The sequence below is a fragment of the Lynx canadensis genome, chromosome B2, assembly GCF_007474595.2.
Source record: "Lynx canadensis isolate LIC74 chromosome B2, mLynCan4.pri.v2, whole genome shotgun sequence".
In the NCBI taxonomy this organism is placed as follows: Eukaryota; Metazoa; Chordata; class Mammalia; order Carnivora; family Felidae; genus Lynx; species Lynx canadensis.
In genome coordinates, this window is record NC_044307.1 from 31,029,334 (window position 1) to 31,050,039 (window position 20,706).

At 55.3% G+C, this 20,706-nt stretch overlaps 2 protein-coding genes across 2 annotated transcripts; both read right to left on the reverse strand.

Moving 5' to 3' along the window:
- Nucleotides 1–188: 188 nt before the first annotated feature.
- EHMT2 (euchromatic histone lysine methyltransferase 2) lies at nt 189–13,486 on the reverse strand. The gene is given in 32 exon segments (XM_030315127.1): nt 189–331; nt 334–422; nt 425–465; nt 807–982; nt 1,124–1,202; nt 2,604–2,690; nt 2,797–2,912; nt 3,166–3,243; nt 3,588–3,732; nt 4,178–4,345; nt 4,430–4,484; nt 4,487–4,583; nt 4,700–4,741; nt 4,743–4,805; nt 5,799–5,900; nt 5,986–6,108; nt 6,210–6,316; nt 6,650–6,732; nt 6,850–7,032; nt 7,112–7,347; nt 7,427–7,570; nt 7,671–7,819; nt 8,044–8,145; nt 8,316–8,430; nt 8,547–8,684; nt 10,750–10,905; nt 11,024–11,064; nt 11,160–11,244; nt 12,068–12,321; nt 12,415–12,633; nt 12,732–12,798; nt 13,445–13,486. Coding segments are annotated over 32 exon segments (3,630 nt in total). The 3' UTR covers nt 189–283.
- Nucleotides 13,487–14,922: 1,436 nt separating this feature from the next.
- Nucleotides 14,923–18,015, reverse strand: ZBTB12 (zinc finger and BTB domain containing 12). The gene is made up of 2 exons (XM_030315130.1): nt 17,615–18,015; nt 14,923–17,097 (listed from the first exon to the last, which is right to left on the reverse strand). The coding sequence occupies exon 2, from the start codon at nt 17,075–17,077 to the stop codon at nt 15,698–15,700; it is 1,380 nt and encodes a 459-aa protein (XP_030170990.1). The 5' UTR covers nt 17,078–17,097; nt 17,615–18,015; the 3' UTR covers nt 14,923–15,697.
- Between the last annotated feature and the right edge of the window lie 2,691 nt (nt 18,016–20,706).

Consider the following 20,706-nt stretch of genomic DNA (forward strand, 5'->3'; position numbering starts at 1 on the left):
ACCAGCTGGCATAGAGGCCCAATTTCAATTCATCAAACTTCAGCTGAGGATGGGGGACAGGGAGCGGCCAGCCCTGAAGTCACCCTCCCAGGGAAGAACCAGCTCTGGGAGAGAGGGGCTGTCAGACCTCCAGGGCCTGGCTGGGGGTCTCTGGCCGAGGAATGTGTGAAGGGGTAAGGGACAGAAGAAGGCAGCACCCCCAGGTGTGGGCTGTGAGCAGCAAGTGGCAGAGGGGCTGCTGAGCTGGTGGCCATCCAGGGTGGGGGATGTGTGTGGTCCGCGTTCAGGGATTGACTGGGGGCAGGGAGCCGAGCTCAGGCAACAGCTCGGGTGGTGGGGTCCCAGGCGGGCCAGGCGGCTCTGTTCCAGGGCAATGGCCTCGGCTGAGTGCTTGCACTTCTCAGAGCCACACTGACAGGTGAGTATTTGCTTTTGATGTCCCAGAAGCGGTCACCATAGTCAAACCTGTCAGAGGAGCAGAAGGAGGCTATGGGATCCAAGCCAGCTGCCCAGGCCTACCCCAAGCACCCACCCCCATCTTCTCCGGACGGACTCCAAGCCTTTTCTGTTTCACTGACCTGCAGCACTGCACTGCCTGTGACTCATTAGACATGCAGAAGAAATCTTAGGCCCCATCCCAAATCTACTGAATCAGAATCTGGGAGGCTCAGGACTCCATCTACACGGACATCAGAGAGGCTCTGCTCTACTCCATGCCTGGAAACCAGGCACTCTCCAGTCTTCAGCTTCTGGTCCCAAGCTTACCGCATCTCCCACACCCCTGGCACACACCAGAGACACCTCACCCCAGCTCCTCCCCAGTCCGGATGTCTCGGGAACTGAAGAAGGCAATGCGTGGAAACCGGAGGTCCTGGTGCAGCATGAAGACACGGACGGGGATGATGTTGGGGTCACACAGGTGGTTGATGAAGCGGCTGATGTTGCCATAGTAACGGGCATCAATGCAGTACACCTCTCCGTCCTGAGGGGAAGGTGTCACTCTTCACATCTACTACTACCCCACTTGCCTGGCCAACCTCCCCACCCATGGACCATCCAGTCCCTCCTCCCCAGCTTTCCATCAGCTGGCTGGGAGCAAGGTACAGAGGAGTCTCCTGCTTACCTTGTTGTCTAGGTCGAAGAGATAAGAATCATCCTCTCTTACATCAGCCTCAGCATCGGAGATCAGCTCCCCAACGTACCTGTTGGCAGGAAGTGGTGGTTCTGAAGGTGAACAGGGGTTATCGGGAGCTTGCTCCAGGCCCTGTCTCTCCTCAGAACCCATGGAACCCTCTTTCACAATTTGTCAGCTGCCCGTCTGTCTATGAATCCCACAGACCTAGATGGCTGAGGTAGGCAGCCAAGGCAGAGTGGACATGGAGGACAGCAGACATCTTGGGAGTGGGGAGGAGGTGGGTGGCTCCCCTCTGGAATGAGAATGAAAAGGAGGAACAGAGAACACAACAGAGGGAACAACACTGGGCATACTCTTGCCAGCTGGGGTCTCCCCCGGACAGCTGGAACAATGGGCAGGACCAGCAAATGTGGGGGAAGTTGGGGCCGGTGGGCTGGGGACGAGCTGGAGATGCAGTGGTGGGGAAGGTAAAGGGAAGGTCCTGAGCTGCACCAGAGGAAGAATCAGCGAGTAGGGAGACACCAAGACCCTGTGGTTACAGGGATCAGTATCTATAGGCAGGTGGTTTGGGCGGGAAATCCACGCAGGTTTAGTCACTGCAAGGTTTCTGGACTAGGAAATCAACACAGCAGGTGGTGGCGATGCCAGGCAGTAGGACAGGAGAGGTTGGGGCTGCAGGAAGGGCAGAGTCACAGGGGCTGTGAGGAACTCTAGGAAGGAGCTGGACACAAGGACACCCACATTTAGAAAGTGGAGGAAGAGAAGTTGTTGAAAAGGGAGGATGGATGGGTCAGAGGTAGGACAGCGTCATGGAGCCACAGCAAGGGAGAGTAGCAGACACTGGGAGAAGGAGGATCAGATACGGGGTGACGGGCGGGTTGTCGAGAGGTGGTATCAGCAGAAGGGCAAGGGCAAAGGCAGATTCCGGCAGGGATGAGCAGTGAGTGGATGGTGGGGAAACTGAGGCTCAGGAGAAGGGGCCATTTGAACAAAGTTGAGAGATGACCCAATAGGAGAAAATGGATGGTCCTGTAAAGAGGCAAGTGGGGCCAAAGGAGGCCTAGATTAAGTCTGCAGGCCATGGAGTAGAAGCCAGGGGGCAGGAGGGTTACAGATGCTGCGAAAAGAAAGAATTGCTGGAGAGAAGTGAGGCCCCGGTGACTTGGACAGAAAGGTAACTTTATCACCTCCATTTTGCAGATGAGCAAAATGAGGCTCCAGGAGGTTAAGAACTTGGCCCAGGATACCCAGTGACAGAGGCTCAATCCATGTCTGTCTGTCTCCCAGCTTGGAAAGGCAGGGAGGGAAGATGTGTAGTGGTGATAGAAGGTTCTGAGGTCTGAGCAGACTGGGAGCAGGTACAATCTGGCCAGAGACGGCAGTGGGAAGGGGTGGGACCCATCAGGGAGGAAAGCAGATGGAGGCTTGGGAGTCAGCTACGGCTGTGCACCCTTCCACCCCTACTCACTCGCAGATGAAGGTTCCCTGGGGGATGGTCTGCAGGGCTCGGACCCCCCAGCCCATCTTGGCTGTTCGGTAGAGCTGCAGTCGCACTCTGGGGGCAGGAAAGGGGGTGACATTAGGTGGAGGAACCAGAAACCCCACCGGAGGGGACACGGGGTGAGGTGGGGGTGAGGGTGGGCTGCAGGGGTGGGCCTCACTTGATACCACTCTGCACCACCCGGTTCTTGCAGTTTCTCCAGCAGGAACACGCCTGGTTACACTCGAAAATCAGTGGGGGCTCGATCTTGTTAAATTCCTGGAGCAGCCGTCCATCCTGGGGTCGAAGGAGGGAAGGACAAGTGGTTTCTGTGTGGCGTTCACCTCAGCTGCTAAGGACCCCCAGGACTCCACAGAAAAACCCACCATGGATCCCAATGCCACAAACAGGGAGAACGGGCTAAGGGAGGCCACACGCTGGGTGCAGAGAACAGGAACCACGCCACCATGCCCTTGATTTTGCATGTAGTTGGGCACAGGCTCACCTCTATCCTGGCACGCCCCTGGAAGCCCAGGGTGAGGGCACATACCTTGTCATACCAGCAGCGAATGCTGAGCTGGCCACATAGGCAGTTGGAACTGGAACAGTCGTCCACACACGTGCAGTGCTGGGGCAGGAGGCAGGGGATCAGCTCGGCCCTCAGAAGTGGCCTTGTCCCCTCAGCAACTGGCGCTCTCTGCCCCCAACTGCTGTCCTTTCCCTGAGGTGGTTATATTAGTATGGTGGGTGGTGATGCTCCCGGGGCGAGGACAATCAAGGTATTGCTGATTGGGGTGTCCCCAGGGCTACCAGGAGCCCATATGATACCTTCACGTGTCCCAGAAAAGGACCCCTTTCCCAGATGCATGCAAGCCCACGCCAGAGGTCCCTTTCAGCCCCACTCCACTGGCCAGGTGCCTTGTCGGCCCACAGCTTGTGTGTCCCTCCAGGAGGTCCCGGGCCCCTGCTCACTTGCAGGTGGGTGATGTTGCGGTCGATGTTCATGGTGGACGTCTCACAGTTCTCTGAGATGTACTTGTAATCCTCCGGGCAGGGCTCCCCGTCCACACCGTTGACGCAGGGAATAGGCACGTTCTCATAGCCCCGAGCCACATCCCTGATGGAAGGGAGATGGGGCTGGGGGTACTACAGGATGGGGTCAGGGGGTCCACTAGGTACAAGGAGAGGCCTAGGAGGTTCCTGGGGCTGTGGGAGGGAAGGGCATGATTCTGGGGGTTCATTGGGGCATGGGAGGTAAGGTCGTCAAATAAACTGCAGGACACCCAATGAAAATTGGATTTTGGATAAGTAAGACGTAATTTTTTACTATGGGTACATTCCAAATACTGTGTAGGACGCTCTTAACGCTAAAAAAGTACGTGCTGCTCGACTGAAATTCCAATTTAACTCTATTTCTGTTTACTGTATCTGGTATCCTAGCTGGGGGTTGGTTCTGGTGATTCAGTGGAGCCTGGGGAGGGGTCTGAGGGATGTTCTGGAGGTTCAGCAGGGCTGGGGGAGAAGGCAGAAGGCTGTCCTGGGTGCAGAGGGCCCGGGCTCACCGGCAGATGATCTTCTCAGTGCGGATGGCCCGATTCCCCACTCCAAGACGAAGCTTGCGGTTGAGCTGCAGCGCAAACCACACGTCGGAGCGCTCAGGAGTCAGGTCCCATGCTGTGTCCCCCTCCTTGTTCCGCAGCTCAGGGTTCGCCCCGCGTGACAGGAACAGCCTGGGAGGGGACAGGAAGCCTGTGGGGTCTGGGGCTGCGTGAAGGCGCTGGGGCGTCAGGGCGTGGGGTGGGCTGGGGGCTCACAGCACACAGTCGTGGTAGCTCTCCCGCGCTGCGATGTGCAGGGGCGTGTCACCGGGTAGTTGACAGCGTGGAGGTCACAGCGTGCGTTGAGGAGAACCTCAGCGATGGCAGCACTGCCAGTGAAGGAGGCCCAGTGCAGGCAGATGTTTTCCTCCTGTGGACGTGGGAGGGTAAGGGTGGGTCCAAGCAGTGAGCCCTTGAACCCAGCCCTCGTCCTTGCTCAGGGGGCCAGGACAGTCCCCACCTCCACTACCCCCAACCAACTCTCACGTTGTCTGTGAGGGTGACATCGGCGCCCCGTGTCAGCAGCATGGCGGATCACCTCAATGTGCTTGTGCTCCGCAGCCCAGATAATGGGCGTCCATCCCCCACTGTCCTGTGGTGGGGAGAGAGGAGGAGGGTGAGGGGTCCCCCTTCCCCTGCCCCGGGCACGCCCAGCAGCTGCCCTGCTTCCCAAAGGAGCATGTGATCAAGAGCACAGGCTCTGGGGCTAGACTCTGAGTGTGAGTCTCAGCTCCATCACTCACATGCTTTGAGACTCCAGGTAAGTCTCTGGGTCTCAGGTTCCCGATCTGTAAAATGGGACTAATAGTGTCTATTGCTCAGAGTTGTGGAATAATTTTCTCATTCTAAAAGACACATACTTTCTAGGTCTTTCCACTCAAAGTCCTAGAACACAGTGACCCAACAGCAATAACTGCTGCTAAGGACGCAGACTGCAGTCTCTAAAAAATCTCTTTGTACTAAAGATGCACTTAAAAGCGGTGGGTCCTAACAAAAACCACAGAAGCCTAGTTCAAGGGGCTCCTCCTGGACAAAGAATGGAACAATTCAAAGATCAATAGGCTAGGGGCGCCTGGGTGGCGCAGTCGGTTAAGCGTCCGACTTCAGCCAGGTCACGATCTCGCGGTCCGTGAGTTCGAGCCCCGCGTCGGGCTCTGGGCTGATGGCTCAGAGCCTGGAGCCTGCTTCCGATTCTGTGTCTCCCTCTCTCTCTGCCCCTCCCCCGTTCATGCTCTGTCTCTCTCTGTCCCAAAAATAAATAAACGTGAAAAAAAAAAAAATTTTTCAAAGATCAATAGGCTAAAACACACCCAACATATGACAAAGTGAGAGGTGATAAGAGTATCATTGCACACTTCCAGAGATTAAGGCAGCAACTCATTATTCTGAAAACTGACAGAAAAAGCAAAAAGGAGAAAGGTAAAGAAAAAAACACAAACGAGGAGGGAGAAAAGAGGGACACGCTAGAGCAAGGCAAGATCACGGAAAAGGGTCGGAGGTCAGCTGAGGTCGAAGGGGGCCCAAAGCCCGAAGCTGAGCCAAGGACCCAGACGAAGTGGGCTGGGCAGGCAGCCAGGCCGCTGACCTGGGCGTTGACGTCCACCTGTCCTGTGCTGAGCAGCAGGCTGACCATCTCCAAGTTCCCAATTTTGGCTGCATGGTGGAGGCAGGTGGAGCCATCCTCCTCCTGAGGAAGACGTGGGCAGGTGAGTCCCCAGCTGCCATCTCAAACCCATCTCAAACCTAGGCCCCGGCTGGCCCGGTCACCACACCTTGCTGTAGACACAGCCGCCACGCTGCACCATGTAGCGTGCTACCTCCAGGTGGTTGTTCACCACAGCCTCCATCAGCGGGGTGCGCTGCTGCTTGTCCACTGCATTGATGTTGGCTCCTGCCTGCAAGGAGGGGGCATGGGGGCTGGCACCTCAGAAGGGCTGGGGAAGGGAGGGCGTCTGGGGGCCTGGTCAATGAGGCAGAGGGCTGGGCCCATGCTGACCTGCAGCAGCACGTGGCAGATCTCCACGGAGCCCTTCTGGGCGGCCGCGTGCAGGGGCGTGCGCTTGCTCTGCTGATCGCTCTGGAAGTTGGGGTCCAGGTTGTCCACTGTGGGGAGAGCCCGCCACACCAGAAGAGGGAGGGACAAGTGGTGAGCGAGCTAGGGGGCAGGTGGGACCTCCTCCAGGAAGGCTTCTTAGGGCCCTAACCCATGTCAGGGGCCCCTCCTGAGCAATGTCATTAACTCCTCTGCACATCCACTGGGAAGGCACAACTGATGGGTTAGCTGTGTGTCTGTCTCCCCTACCACACTAACACTAAGTATTTCAGGGCAAGGACAATGGCCTCCGTTGCTGCGCTCCTGGCCCTGAGCCCAGTGTCTGGTACATAACCAGTGTTCACTCAAGGTCTGCAGAACAAACGAGTAAGTGGAATACTCACACAGCATCAGGATCACCTTCTGCAGCTCCCCTTGCTTCACCGACAGGTACAACTGCCGGGGGTGGAAGCGGAGTTTCTTCCTCCTGTCATGGCGAGGGAGAGGTGTAGGCTCCTCAGAAGGAGCATCAACCTCAAAACCTGCAGATCCACCTTTCAGCCCCAGCCCTGGCCGCCCAGTCCGAGAGCAACCCCTCATTCACCTCTCCGATTCCTGGATGACCAGGGCCTTCTCCAGGGCCTCTCGGCCTGGCCCAGGTGGCAGCCCCACGGCTGAGAGGCAGCCCCCATTGGGAAGAGTCAGGGAGGGCCCTGAGCTGTCGATGGTGTCAGCCAGAGGGTCACAGGGTGGCCGCCGGGGCTCCCCATGCCCTCGCATCCGGGCACTGTGGGAGAAGGTGCTGATGTCTACAAGCAACGGGGCCAGGGCAGGGAACAGACAGTCGGGAAGGGGGAGGCCAGTACCTGGGCTGGGAAGTGTCTGCTCTCCCAGGGGCATCCTGAGCCAGGGGTGGGGGGGCAGGGGCTGCGGTGCCAGCTGGTGGGGTCACCCCATCCCCCCGGGGGATGGTCACCTCCTGGGCCTCAGATGCATCCTCCCCACAGTGAGGACAGAAGACCATGCCGTTCAGCTGGGACACACAGGCCTTGTGGAAGCGGTGGGCCACACGGAAGTCGGGGTGGCACTCCAGGAAGGTGCCCTGGGAAATAATGTGGTCAGGATCTAGAAGACCCCTACCCTGTGGGGCACGCTGCCTGTCTGCCCCACCGGTCACTCACCGCCGTACAGAAGTAGCCACAGCCTGGGCAGCAGTGGTGTTTGACCATGCGGGCACGGTGGGTCTCACAGAGCACCATTAGTGCCACGCGGCTTGACGGCCTCATGGTCTCCCGCTTGAGGATTGCGGCATTGCAGCCTGACAGCTGTGGCAGCGTGAACGGGTAGGAAGAGGGTGAGGCTAGGGCCCGGGGCTGGATCCCCCCCGACCCACCGGCACCTCTCTTCCCAGCTCACGGGGCCCACCTCTCCATCCACACTCTCTGTGGCCATGCACTTATGCCCAGCTCTCTCGCTGATGCGGTCAATCTTGGGTGCCTCCATGCGGCAGCTGCAGAGGGGCAGCTCCTCAAACCCCCGCTCTGTCTCCAGTGAAGACGTGTCATTGGATACCCCTTGGACGGAGGGAAAAGGGAGCTGAGGGAGGCCATACCCATCACCCACAGGGACCACTGGTAGGGCCTCGCACCCCCACCCTGCCTTTCCCTCCAAGCTCTAGAACTCCCAAAGCCTGGCCATGGACAGACACCTCAGCTCCGGTGGGGTCCCCCTCCTCCCCGTTCCCTCCAGCCCAGAGGGTGCCCCCTAGTGGCTCGCCATCCCAGCAATTGGCAATTACCAGCGTGGTTGGGGGAGAGGGTCCCCTCGCTGGGCAGCTCCAGGGACCCCAGAGGGACCTCCATGTACTCACTGGGGCCTGAGGAGCCCACACCATTCACTCCTGACACAGAGACAGAGAGAGTGAGAGTGCGAGCTCACAGGTGCCTGGACGCGTGGGTACATGCGGGTGTACGTGCATGAGCACATGCATGAGCGTGTGTTCGTGCACGCTCTCTGGGGGCTGGCAGGGGGGCTGGAGGAGGGGACCCAAGAGCAGAGGAGCCTCCTCACCTCGTGGCTCCTTGGCCCGTGGAGGCTCGCGCTTCCGCCGTTTCCGGGATGGCTTCACCCATGGGCTGTCCTTCCGCCACTTCTTCTTGGCTTTGCGCCGGCCACTGGAACCACTCTGGGATGGAGGAAGAATTAGAGAGCCTAGCCCCCAGCCCACTACCTCTGCTCTGGGGACTCAGACCTCCAGCCCCTCAGCCCCCACTCCTCATGATGCCAGTCTCCAGCTCTTACCCTGTCAGACTGATTGCCAGACTCCTCATCTTCCTCTTCTTCTTCCTCTTCTTCTTCTTCCTCCTCTTCCTCTTCTTCCTCCTCCTCCTCTTCCTCCTCTTCCTCACTTAGCTGTTCAGCCAGAGCTTCAACCTCAGACTGGGAGAGAAGCAAGGCAGGGCTGGGGAAACAGCAACCCTCAGTCCACAGCCCTCTCTTGGGAAACAAGCAGGGCAGGACACATCCACCCCCAAGACTCAATGAAGCAGGATAAAGAACTATTACTACTGGGTGCCCGGGTGGGTCAGTCAGTTAAGCGTCCAACTTTGGCTTAGGTCGTGATCTCACAGTTCTTGAGTTTGAGCCCTGCGTCAGGCCCTGTGCTGACGGCTCAGAGCCTGGAGCCTGCTTCGGATTCTGTGTCTCCCTCTCTCTCTGCCCCTCCCCGGCTCGTACTCTGTCTGTCTCTCTCTCAAAAATAAACATTAAAAAAAAAATTTTTTTAAAGAACTATTACTACTGTCCCAGGATGGCTCCCTGGAGGAGGTGAATGGACAGGAGAGGAAACAAAGGGTGTGGGATGTTAGACAGCTGTGAAAAGGAAGGCACCTCACTCACAATGATGAGTGTGAATCTTGATGACATATTAAGCAAAAAAAAAAAAAAAGTTCCAGAAAACAAGCACAAGTTTTATGCTTTTTATGAAGTTCATATGTAGATAGGACTACCAGTGGTTGCTAAAAATACCAGATGAAAAGCTAATGAAGAACTTTGTAATAAGGAGAAGGCTGACGTCACAGAAATCTACTATCAATCTTAAATACCACTAACAAAAAGACAAGACGTCCCATGCCCGCTTATGCGATGCAAGAGGAAGCATGCATACCAGCTATCAAATCTTCTCACCATTAAAAACAAAAACAAAAAAACACCCAAAGCTGATTATGCTTCTAGATCTAGTTTATAAAAAATATTGAGGGGGCACCTGAATGACTTAGTCGGTTAAGCATCCTACTTTGGCTCAAGATCTCACAGTTCGTGAGTTCAAGCCATGCATTGGGCTATCTGCTGTCAGTGCAGAGCCTGCTCTGGAACCTCTGTCTCCCTCTCTCTAAAATAAATAAACATTAAAAAAAAAGAAAAAAGAACATGTCAGTCGCCACCCAGTCAACTAATTTTAAACGTGAGAAATTCTGTAGGACAACCAACCTGGCTTCTTCAACAAATAAATGGCAAAAAAAAACCCTTCTTTTTCAAAGACAGGTAAACCTACCTTTAAATCAAGAGAGGCCTAAGGCAAATGTCAATCAAACCAATGTATGGAGCTCATTTGAATCTGGACAAACAAAAACCCACCTATGAAACAACTGAGAACACATGAACACTCATAGCAAGGTGATGGCTACATTTTCTAGGTTGTGAAAACAGTTAAGCAGTGATATTAAAATACAGGAAGAGGGCGCCTGGGTGGCTCAGTCAGTTAAGTATCTGACTTCAGCTCAGGCCAGGGTCTTGCAGTTCATGAGTTTGAGCTCTGCGACAGGCTCTGTGCTGACAGCTCAAAGCCTGGACCCTGCTTCTCTCTCTGCCCCTTCCTGGCTCACACTCTGTTTCTTTCTCTCTCTCAAAAATAAATAAAAACACTAAAAAATAAATATAAAAAACAGGAAGAAGCCTGATGTTTAGAGATACATACAAAGACATTTCCAGATAAAACGATGTGATGGCTACTTTAAAGCAGTCAGGGAGGTGGGTGTGCTGGGGGTTGGAAGAGAGGAGTCAAGAGTGGCTGTGTACTGAAAATTGCTGGAGCCAGGTGAGGCTTCATGAGGGCTCACCCTTTGCTCTTTTGTATGTTATTTGAAGTTTTCCGTGAAAAAATGTTAAAAAAAAAAAAAAAAGCACAACAGGTAAGACAGCATTATACTGCACAGGCAAACTTGTAGGAGATAAAACCAAATCAAGAGCAAAAGAATAAACAAACAAGCAAACAACAAAATGGAATGCTAAACCCCAAGTCCAGGATGGTGGTTGCCACCATGGAGAGGAGCAAGGGGAGGGACTGGGGTAGAGCATGCACTGGAAGTTACAGACCGTATGGGGCCCTGAATTAGGGGGTGTTCACAAGGTAAAAAGGAAAGAGACAAGGCAGGGAATGAAAGACTGGCGACTGAGCCTTGAACAAGGTACGTGCTGGCAGGGAGGTAGGCTAGCTCCTTCTCACCTTGCTGTCAGAGTCCACACGCTCATCCACAGAGTAGGAGTCGTAGTAGAGGCTGAAGTCGTCCCCCACCACTGTCTCCCACTCCTCTAGGGACCCTGGGTCCCCTTTCTCCATGGTCACTTCTCCTGAACCCCGGGCAGAACCCAACTCCTCCGACTAGGAAAAGATCAGAAAAATGGAAGCTGCTGGTACTTCCCCCCCAGCCCATTTCCCTTGAGGGCAGGATGAGGCCCCCTAGGTGGAGAGGCCTTGTTTTCTGCCTCTCCAGGCTCACCAGGCCACCACCGGAGTTCAGCTTCCTCCTTTTGGCCACATCTAGAAGGAGAGAGAGAAAGGAGTAAGGCCTGTCCTTAACCCTCAGGACCCTGAGGTCTCATCCAGCAGCAGGTTGGGTGGGAGGTGGGACTGACCTGAGGTCATCTTCCCCAAGGAGTGCACGTCATCACTCATGCGGAAATGCTGCACTTCAGGGGGCCGCTTCTCAGGGACTGGGGGCTGGGGGCCGAGAGGGAGCACACTTAGGGTCGGGAGTATCTCTGGTTGGGCCCGGGGGCTTGGATTAGCCTGCAGCCCTGGGTGAGGTGGAGGGTAGGTGAGCCACACCCTCAAAAATGCCATTTGAAGCTCCAGTGAACCAGAATGTGGCAATCACAAGAACTGCTATATCCCCAGAAGTAGTATGTTAAGCACATCCCACACCTAACACTTATCTCTTCAAGATCGCAGAAGCAGGCCCTTTTTTACCCATTTTACAGATGAGAAAACAAAGGTTCATGCTTTGCCCAAAGCTACCTAAGCCATACCCAAAACAAAATCATACGAAGAGCCCTAAAAATATTGTCATAAAGCTTCTGAAATTCTGGGGCTTTGGTCCTTTCCCTCACCTCCTACCCCTTAGGGATTCATAGTAAAACCCTTAGAACCTTTAAAAAAGGGAGCAGGGACAGTGTCAAAGGGAGGAAAAAGTTCCCTTGGGGCTTGCTTTGAGGTAGAAAGAAAGAGTGGTCTGAAGTTTCTTTAGTCATTATCATAAGAATAATTATAAAAGTAGCTACACAATTAACTCTCTAACCTTTGTCTTATCTACTTCCCTCTCCCCAAGAATGTAAACTCCAGGAAGACAGAAATTTGTCTGTTTGTTCAGATTAACCCCCAGCCCAGAATTTGACACACTGTAGCCCCTAGGTAAATATGTGAAACTGGGAATAGATTAGAAAAGGTCTGAATAAAAAAAAAAAAAAGCGTAAAGAAAGTCCACAAGGGGTTTATTGTGGATTACTCCTGTCTCCCCACTCCAACCCTCTCCCTCAATCCTCACCTGCCCATTTCCTGGTTTGGACATAGTTTTTCTGGCTCGGTGGACCTTGGGCTGCCCCTCTGGGCTGGGTGTGGCCGGAGGGGGTTCAGGCCCTGCTGCTGCTGCCCCCTGGGCGCCCGGCATACTCAGCAGCCTCATAGCTAAACTCTGGACCGATGGGGGTGATTTTCCAGCCCCTGTCATTGACATCTTGGCCCGGCTGGGACAGGCACCCCCCTTGCTGGGGGAAGAGGGGAATGACTTTGTGGCATGGCCTGGAAAACAGGCAAGCAAAGGCAAGATAAGAGGAAAAGTAGTCAGAGGATACCCCACTTCACCCCCCACCCCAAGACTCCCCAGCCTCTCACCCAGCAGGATGCGGCCCCCATGGAGGTCCCCATCTCCCTCGAGATTCTCAGGTTCATCCCCAATGAGTGGTGTGGCTCCTACAGGGGTGTCAGCCCCCTCATCACCCACGGTGACCGTGACAGAGGCTGGGGATGAGGGGCCAGCAGGCTCCAGGGAGTCGGGACTGGCCTTGGGTAGGGTCTCCTCACTACGAGGGGTGTCCCCCAAAGAGCCATGAACTGTAAGGGAAAAGAAAAAGTTTGGGGCTAAGCTCTCAGGGAATCCTGTGTTGGGGGAGGTGAAGGTCCAACTGGGCCCGTTTTTCTGCTGTACTCACCTCTTTCAGTGGCTCCTCTAGGCTCCTTCTCCAGCACCAGCGCCCCCATCTCAGCAGGGGCCTCCCCCTGGCAGGGGACACAAGGTAGAGGAGGGCTGGTCAGCCCTGTAGGAAGTTGGGGAGCCCAGGACGCCTGGGCTCTGGGAAGAGAGAGTAGGCTCCGGGGCCTACCTCTTCCTCTATGGGGCCCCCCCCTTCCGCGGCCTCGGCTGCCCGGGGGGGCCGCACGACCCCTCCCCCGGGCCCGCATCAACCCCCTCCCTCTCGGTAGACCCCGCATCTCTGGGGCCGAGAAGAGAGGAGGGGGAGGGGGCGGGGCCTCCGCGCCCCGGCCCCGCCCCCTCCTCCCGGCTGCACGCGCCGCTCCCCCTTTGTCCCCCAGGCCGCGGGGACCCCGGGCACCAACCCCTCCAGCGCCCGCTGCCCCCCAGCCCGGTGGACGGCCCCTCGTGCCCCTCGCGCGTGCTCCTGGGGCCCCGGCGCCCGCCGCCCACTCGGGGGCAGCCGGCGGCTGCACGCGCGCCTCCGTGCCCACTCCCCCCACCTCCCACCCCCTGGTCCCCTCATCCGCCCCCGGTGCTGGCCCTCCGGATTGCTGTAGGTCCCGTCCGGGCCCCCCGGCCCCGTTGCACCCCCGGAGCATTGCACGGGCGCGCGCTTCCCCCGGGCGCGCGCGCGGGCATGCACCCGCCTCTCCCCCTCCCCTTCCGCACCTCGGCGGCCGCCGCCGCTGCAGCTCCCGCCGCCGCCGCCATCGCCGCTTGCGCGGGGGGCTGAGCCGGCGCGCGGCCGCCCCGGGTCACGTGGGCGGGGGAGGGAGGACTAGGAGGAGCCTTAAAGGAGCCACTACGCGCCTTCTGGCCATTTTCCCCCGAGAGCAGCCTCGGAAATGGCAGTGGCTGTCCTAAGCTGGGACTGCAGGGGAGAATTCCTGCCATTCCTGGTGTCAGCTCAGCGGGGAGCCGAAGGTGAGGCACGCCTGGGTCCAGGTGTGGCTTCTCCATCCCCCGCCTGGTTTTAGGTAACGAAAGGAATGTCTGACCCTCCCAGCTTTCGGTTGCGGCTGTCTTTCCAATCTGGCCCGCGTATGCTTCTCCCGCCTCTGGGTGCTTTCTAGTTGGGTCGGGCTCAGTTTTGGCCTTGCTTCCCTAACGAGCAAGGAGGGGGCAGTGGGGACGCGCGGACACCTTTACTTTCAACTGCTTCATGTCTCCTGGAGCAGCGTCCACTTTTGAAAACCTGGGGCTAAACGTCTGTTCTGTTTATGCCATACATGTTACTCCACCATGTGCACTAGCGATCTGGGTAAGACCCTAGAGGCCCGAGAGTCATTACTGCCTGGTGATACTACTGAGTAACTTTTTTCTTTTTTTGCCAAACACCTTATATACATAGGCACTGCGTGGGTCACAGCCCAACTAACAGTATGAATGATGTTACACCAATATATAACCTTGGTAGCATTATTTAGGGTACCATCCCTTTACGTATTACATTCTGGTCAAAGTCTGGAAAAAAAAACCTGTGTGATTTCACACGCAGTATTTGATAGAAGCAGGTGGTTGGGGTATTGGGCACCTGAGGCCATTTCAAGGCCTTCTGGGAACTGTAGTTCTCTTTGCTTAAGAACTATTCCAGAGCTTTGTGGGAATTGTAGTCTTCCCCATACCCTAATCTGAACTGTTTTTTGTTTTGTTTGTTTTATTTAGCTTTCCCGAGGACATGAACCCTTCCTCAGATCATAAATGTCCAAACATTGGCTCCTGCTTAAAGTTTTGGTGGACACAATGATCACACATATAGCTCTTCCATAGTGCAGATACGAAACTCTTCCAATAGAGGGGGAGATAGTGTGTTATCACCACTGCTAATTATGAAACATAAGTGTGAGCTATCTGCCAAGTGCTGAGGTTGTAGAATTTGGAGGGTCCCCAGCCAGAGAAGCCCACTTGCACAATCCCCTTCTCTTCTCAAGTCTCCTTCACGCATGAGGCCTACAGGAGTTGTGCGGAGTGTAGAGCAAATGGCATGAGAGAGAAGCTGTCTAGGGTGGGATAGTCATACACATGCAGTTGCCAGACAGAGTATAAAGAAAAAATAAAGCGTTTTTTTTTTTATTATTTTTTATTTTGTGGAAAACAAAAGCAGAAAAACTAAAACCCCAAACTCCAGAAAAAATCCTAAAAAATACGTTTTGTTTTCTTAAAAAATACTGTATAAGTCTCTACTCCTCTCCCTCCCTCCCCAAACAGACCTCCATGTATCCTTTCATCTAAGTGCCCTACCCCCACCCCCACCACTGTTCATCCTTCTTGCTATTGTCCCCCACTTCATATCTACCCAGGACCCTTATCCCCATGTTCTCTTACCTGGCACCTGACATGGTTCTCCCTAGTTTTGGTGAGTCTTTACCCATAATCCCATTCCCCCAGCATGCAAGAACTGTCTCCCTACTTCCTTTTCTGGAATTCAATAATCCTTTCCCCCTACCACTCCCTCTCCCAAGGATCTATTCTATGCAGGAGCACATAAACTGCCTGCTGCCAAATTCCCTCCCAATTCCCACCCCCCCACCCCCCATCTCAAGATATATCAGAACCTCTCCCTGGGCAGCCTTAACCAGGAATAAAGCATTTTTGTCTTTTTTTTTTTTTTTTTCCTCATTCCATAAGACCCTTTCCCTCCCTCCACATATCCATGCACGTCTAAGAGAAGAAAATCTTTCTCTGGGAGCCCATATTCTCTTGGTCTTCTCAAAGAACCCTCTCCCTCTCCATTCTTTTTTTTCTGAAAAGGCAGGGATCCTCTCTCCAAGAAATCTTCAGCCCCTCCCTCAGGATATATCCGCTCAGGTTCCCCAAGTACCTGCCTGTTCCCGACCCTCCCACCCCCCTACCTATTCTCCTGGGCCAGGGAGCTCCCTTCAGCCCAGGGACCCCCGCCTCCTGGCCCGCGAGCCTGCCCCACTAGCGGATGAGGACGTTGATCTCTGCCACACTGGCCTCCAACACGTTCTCTGCCGTTGTCTTGCCATGCTGCTCCTTGAGGTGCCGCCTAATGGCAGGCTTGTGAGCGAAGCGCACGTCGCAGTAGGAGCAGCGATAGGGCCTCGCTCCAGAGTGTAGGTTGAGGTGGTCGTGCAGCGTGGACTTCTGTGTGAAGCACTTGCCGCAGATGCCACACGAGTGCGACTTGACGCCGCGGTGCACGTTCATGTGGCGGTTGAGGTTGCTGCTGTGGTTGAACTGCTTGCCGCAGCGTGGGCACATGAAGATGAAGTGCTGCGCCCGCATGTGGAAGACCAGCTTCTCCACGCCCTGGAACACTTCCGGGCACTTGGTGCACTTGATGTTCTTTAGGGGGTTTCCACTGGAAAAGCCCCCGGGCAGGGGTCCCCGGCTGCTCCCTGCCCCCAGGCTGCCCCCCGCCCCCCGGGCAGCCATGGCCACCGCTGCTGCCTCCACCAGGCCCGAGGTGGCCCCCACGCTGGCTCTGCCTCCAGGGATCAACAGCAAACCCTCCCCTTCTGCGTCCTCGGACAGGCTATAGCAGGCTTTCACTACACCCTGTGGTGGGGCCACAGTGCTGGGGGGCACGCTGCTCTGGGCCAGCTCCCCAAGGTGGCTGCCCACCGAGCCTCCGATGCTCAGGCCTCCTCCCAAACCTCCGGGAGGTTTGAGCCGGTGTGCCACCTCCAGGGCCGACTCCACTTTGACGATGCAGATGTCAGACACGTCCTCGTCCTCGTCCTCATCTTCTTCCTCAGCCTTCAGCTCCAGATCCTCATCCAGAGGGAACTCCAGTTTCACAGGCCGTAGGAGTGGAGGGGGCAAAGGGGGTGGGGGTGGGGGCTTGGGGGCTGGCTTTGGGGTCCTAGCAGGAGGGAGCAGGGATTTGGTGGCACTGACACTGCTCACAAGGCTGGCATCGCTGACCCCATCCTCTTTGAGGCCTATTTTGGGCTCAATGAACTGGCTGAGGGCGTTCCTGCATTTCTCCACCACGTGCTCCATCTGCAGGTAAGAGGCAGCCGTCAGGTAGTTGACGATGTCCCTGACGGCGAATTCCAGAGCGCCCGTGTAGCAGGACAGGAGCAGGTCGGCCACGATGCGTGCACTGTGCATCAGTGAGACCTGCAGCTCAGAACTGGGGTTCAGTAGGAACTGGTCCCGCAGGAAAGGCGAGCAGGCGGCCAGGATGACCTTGTGGCCACGAAACTTGAGGCTGTCGGCCACAATGGTCACGTCGCAAAACCGCTCCTCTGCGCGGAGCTGGTTCATGTTCCGCAGGGTAGCGGCCTCGTGGCCCGGCAGCTGGAAGCGCAGGACTTCCACCCCAGAGGCCATTGTGGCGGGGGTGGGCAACCCTGGTTGGGAAGGAAACCGATCAGAGACAAAGGTCTCTGGTTCGCCTAAGCCAAGGCTCCAGGCCCCTCGCTCCCATTCTTGCCCAGCATCCCAGCTTCAGATCTCCCAGTCTTCAGGCCCCTTCCTCAGTTTCCCCAGTCCCTGGGGAAGCGCTCTCCCTCCGAGAGAACGGAGGCGTGGTTCCCGGGGGCGGGGCAGCGGCGTCCACACACCCCCCCCCCCCCCACGCCGGACCGCTCGCGAGGATGGGGCGAGCCCGCGCGCCCAAGGGTAAGGCTGGAGAAACCTGGAGCAGAGGCCTGGGGCTCTGGGCTCCGGGGTGGCCCGGGCTGCAGCCTTTTCTCACCCCGCCCCCTTTCCCCGCTGCTTCATTCCTCCGCCCCCCCTTTGCACGTTTGCACGCGCCTTTCACGTCCTCCCCCCGCCGCCTGCACGCTTCGTGCACGCCCCCCCCACGTTCAGAGGTCCGTGGCACGCCCCCCCAGCCCCACGACCCTGAGTGCACGCGCCTCTCACCTGGCCCGGTTCCGCGCGCTGTTTTTTCCCCCCCTATCTCCCCCACCCCCCCAGGGTCGGCAGCGCCCCCAAACACGGGCAGAGCCTGGGCAGCGCGCAGGCGCGGGGGTGCACGAGGCGCGCGCGCGGGGCCAGCTCCGCGTGGGCGTAAGGAGGGAGGGGCGGGGGCGGCTCGTGCAGTGTGTTCCAGGCCCCGCGCGCCTCGGCGTCGGCGAGAACTCGGGGAGGAGGAAGAGGGGAGGGAATTAAAGGAGCAGGATTCGCCCCTTCCAGACCCCCCTTTCTTCACCAGCCCCCCCCCACGCTGTTAAAGGGCCGGATGGCCTGGCCTCCCCTTTGGCCGGTATTATTTGTCCGCCAGAGCGGAAATACGTTCCACTCCCCCCTTTTTCGCTCCCCCTCCTCTGTGCCTCCGGGCCCCGCGGCACGTCTGCGCGTGCGTGCCAAGAGCCGCGCGGAGGCCCGCTTGCTCGGGCCCGCCCCCCGTTCCCGGCTGCCTGGGGCGCCGTCCGCTCTGCGCCCCGCAGAGCGCGCCCCCGCCCGCGCTCCCCGCCAGCCCAGCTCCAGCAGACAGTGCTGCCACCTGCTCCCTGTGGTAGCGCCGCTCTGGCCCAGCTGTGCCGAGCGGGACAGGGTTGCAACCGCAGCCCTTCCCGGGAACCCAGACCGCGCCGCGGCTATCGGAGCTGTTGGTCGCTGTTGCCCACGCGTGCATCCTCTGTTTAGTATGTTCATAGTTTCTCCAGCCACACTTCAAGACTTTTTCAACTCTTCTGAAGTTAGTGACCACTCTAGCCCTCCTGGCCCAAAAGATTGTTTAACTTCCTATTGAAACAATGCAGTGTTCTCAACTTTCCTTCGTCTCACAGTCGTGTAACATCACACCCACCCGACCTTCCCCTCCATTCTCAGAATTGATCCCACTTCTTGCCAAGGCAAACGTCCTCCACTTTTATGTATTGTCGATGACCTCGCCCATTTCACCCCTACTGTGTAATTAGCTCAAGTATTAATTTTTCTAATTATGCGATTATTTATGTCAGTGTGATTTTACCGTCTTTAATCTTTCCAACTGCAGCCGTCCTTCCAATCCCTTCCCTGCTCCTCCAAGGGACTGGCAAGGTTAGAGCTCCACCGCCTTAAACAAAACCTCCCATCAACTCTGCACCTCTCTCTTCTCTTTCTGTGTCACTCGCAAACTAACCTGCAGTCTCCACAGATTTACCAACAGCATTTATTAGCACCTCAAGGACTGCCACCCTCTTTCTTGCACACTCACTTCCCTACCCATTGAAGTCCAGGTGAAAAAGCCTCTGCTTCCCACTGATTGGATTGGTTTATCACATACTCCAGGAGACTAGAGCATTTTTCTTAGCATCAATTCTGATGAAACTGCGTGTTATATAATGGGTTCGACCTCTGGCTTCCTTCATAGATCGTAAACTTCTTGATTGCAGGAATTATGTCATGGGTTATATTTTGCGAATAAAAGGTATGCAATAAATGACTGACTGCTGAAGTCATTCCTCTTCAGTTCAGCCAGCATCCACCCATAAAAAGTTTGTTCCTGACTTAAACTGAATTCCTGAACTCAAAGGGACACCCTTGAGTGGGAGAGTGGGGGCAGTGTTTAGGTGGTGCTTGACTCTGCCTTTCCCTTTTAAATTCTCTGCCTTTTATGCCTGCACTCAGTTCTCTTTATTCTAAAATGCCCTCTTTGTAGAACTCTCCTTTGTAGTCAGGCCATATGAATCTGAGAAAGAACTTTGGCTTTTGTGTCAGACACACCTAGGCTCAAAGCTATATTCCACTCTTTTTTTTTTTTTTTAAGTTTATTTATTGAGAGAGAGAGAGAGAGAGGGAGGGAGGGAGAATCCCAAGCAGGCTCCACGCTGTCAGTGCAGAGCCTGATGCAGGGCTCAATCCCATGACCCTGGGATCATGACCTGAGCTAAGATCAAGAGTCACATGCTCAACCAACTGAGCCATTCAGGCACCCCGAGGTATGTGTATTTTTTGTGTACATCTGGGGAAAGTGGTCTAGGACTAGCTAGCTCATGGCTTACAGCACCATTCTTGGTTACTGATGGAGGCAAACAGTGGTCTAGATAATCCCAAACAGGAAGAGTTACACATTTCTCTGAGACATTCCAAGTAGCTTTGGCAGTGGATGTACTTTTGCATTCTGCGTAGCCTAGACTGGAAAAATTTATATTCCTTGAGCTACCAGTAGGAAAGGAGGAGGGAAGTTAGTCTGGACTTTTAATCCATAGGCTTGTACAACTTTTCCTGTATAACAATAAAACCTCCAACTTCTTTTCCTTTCTTTGACCCACACTCAGCTCTTGCCCTCGCTGTAGGAACCCTGAGTCCTGCTCGGCTGCTACCTACCTCTCCTGTTGTCTGAGCTACTTCCAGGTCTGTGGTACCTGCCTCAGGCCTGCCGGTGTCCATGCAAATGACCCAATCCATACCCCAATTAAAAAACAAAAATGGTCCAGTGTATTTTATGTTTTCTTAGAATTACTTGCATGGTTCAGAATTCAAAAAGTGTATTTATTGAACAAGAAAGGGAATCAATACGAAATGGGGATTCCTTGCTTGATTATCAAGATAATACATTTGATATTCCTTTGGGAGAGCATTTTTACCTTGGTGGGGAATAAGGGCTCAGAGCACATGATCAAAAATCTTTCTATCACCTTGGGAATTTTGGCCAGCGAAACAGTTCAAGTAATAGCTCAACAAAAAGTAGAAACCCACCTTGACGAGATTAGAGGACAAGACATTTGGCTGCAACAGATTCCTACTGAAGTCCCAGGAACAAAATGGGATTGGTATTCTGGTCTGTTTTTCTGGATTCCTTAAGGAATTCGATCAATACTCTGGGCATTAACCCAAGCGGGATTATCTATCTTGGCTATTCTTTTAATGATTTATCTACTCATAAATGTGGCATGAGATGCTGCTCAAGGCAGCAAAAGCAGAAACTAATTAATGGTTGTCCAAAGCTTTGAAGTTGGGCCAGGCACCAGAGTACTTACGGTTAGGAGCAAAACGCTTTCTTTTTTTTATTAAATTTTTAAATGTTT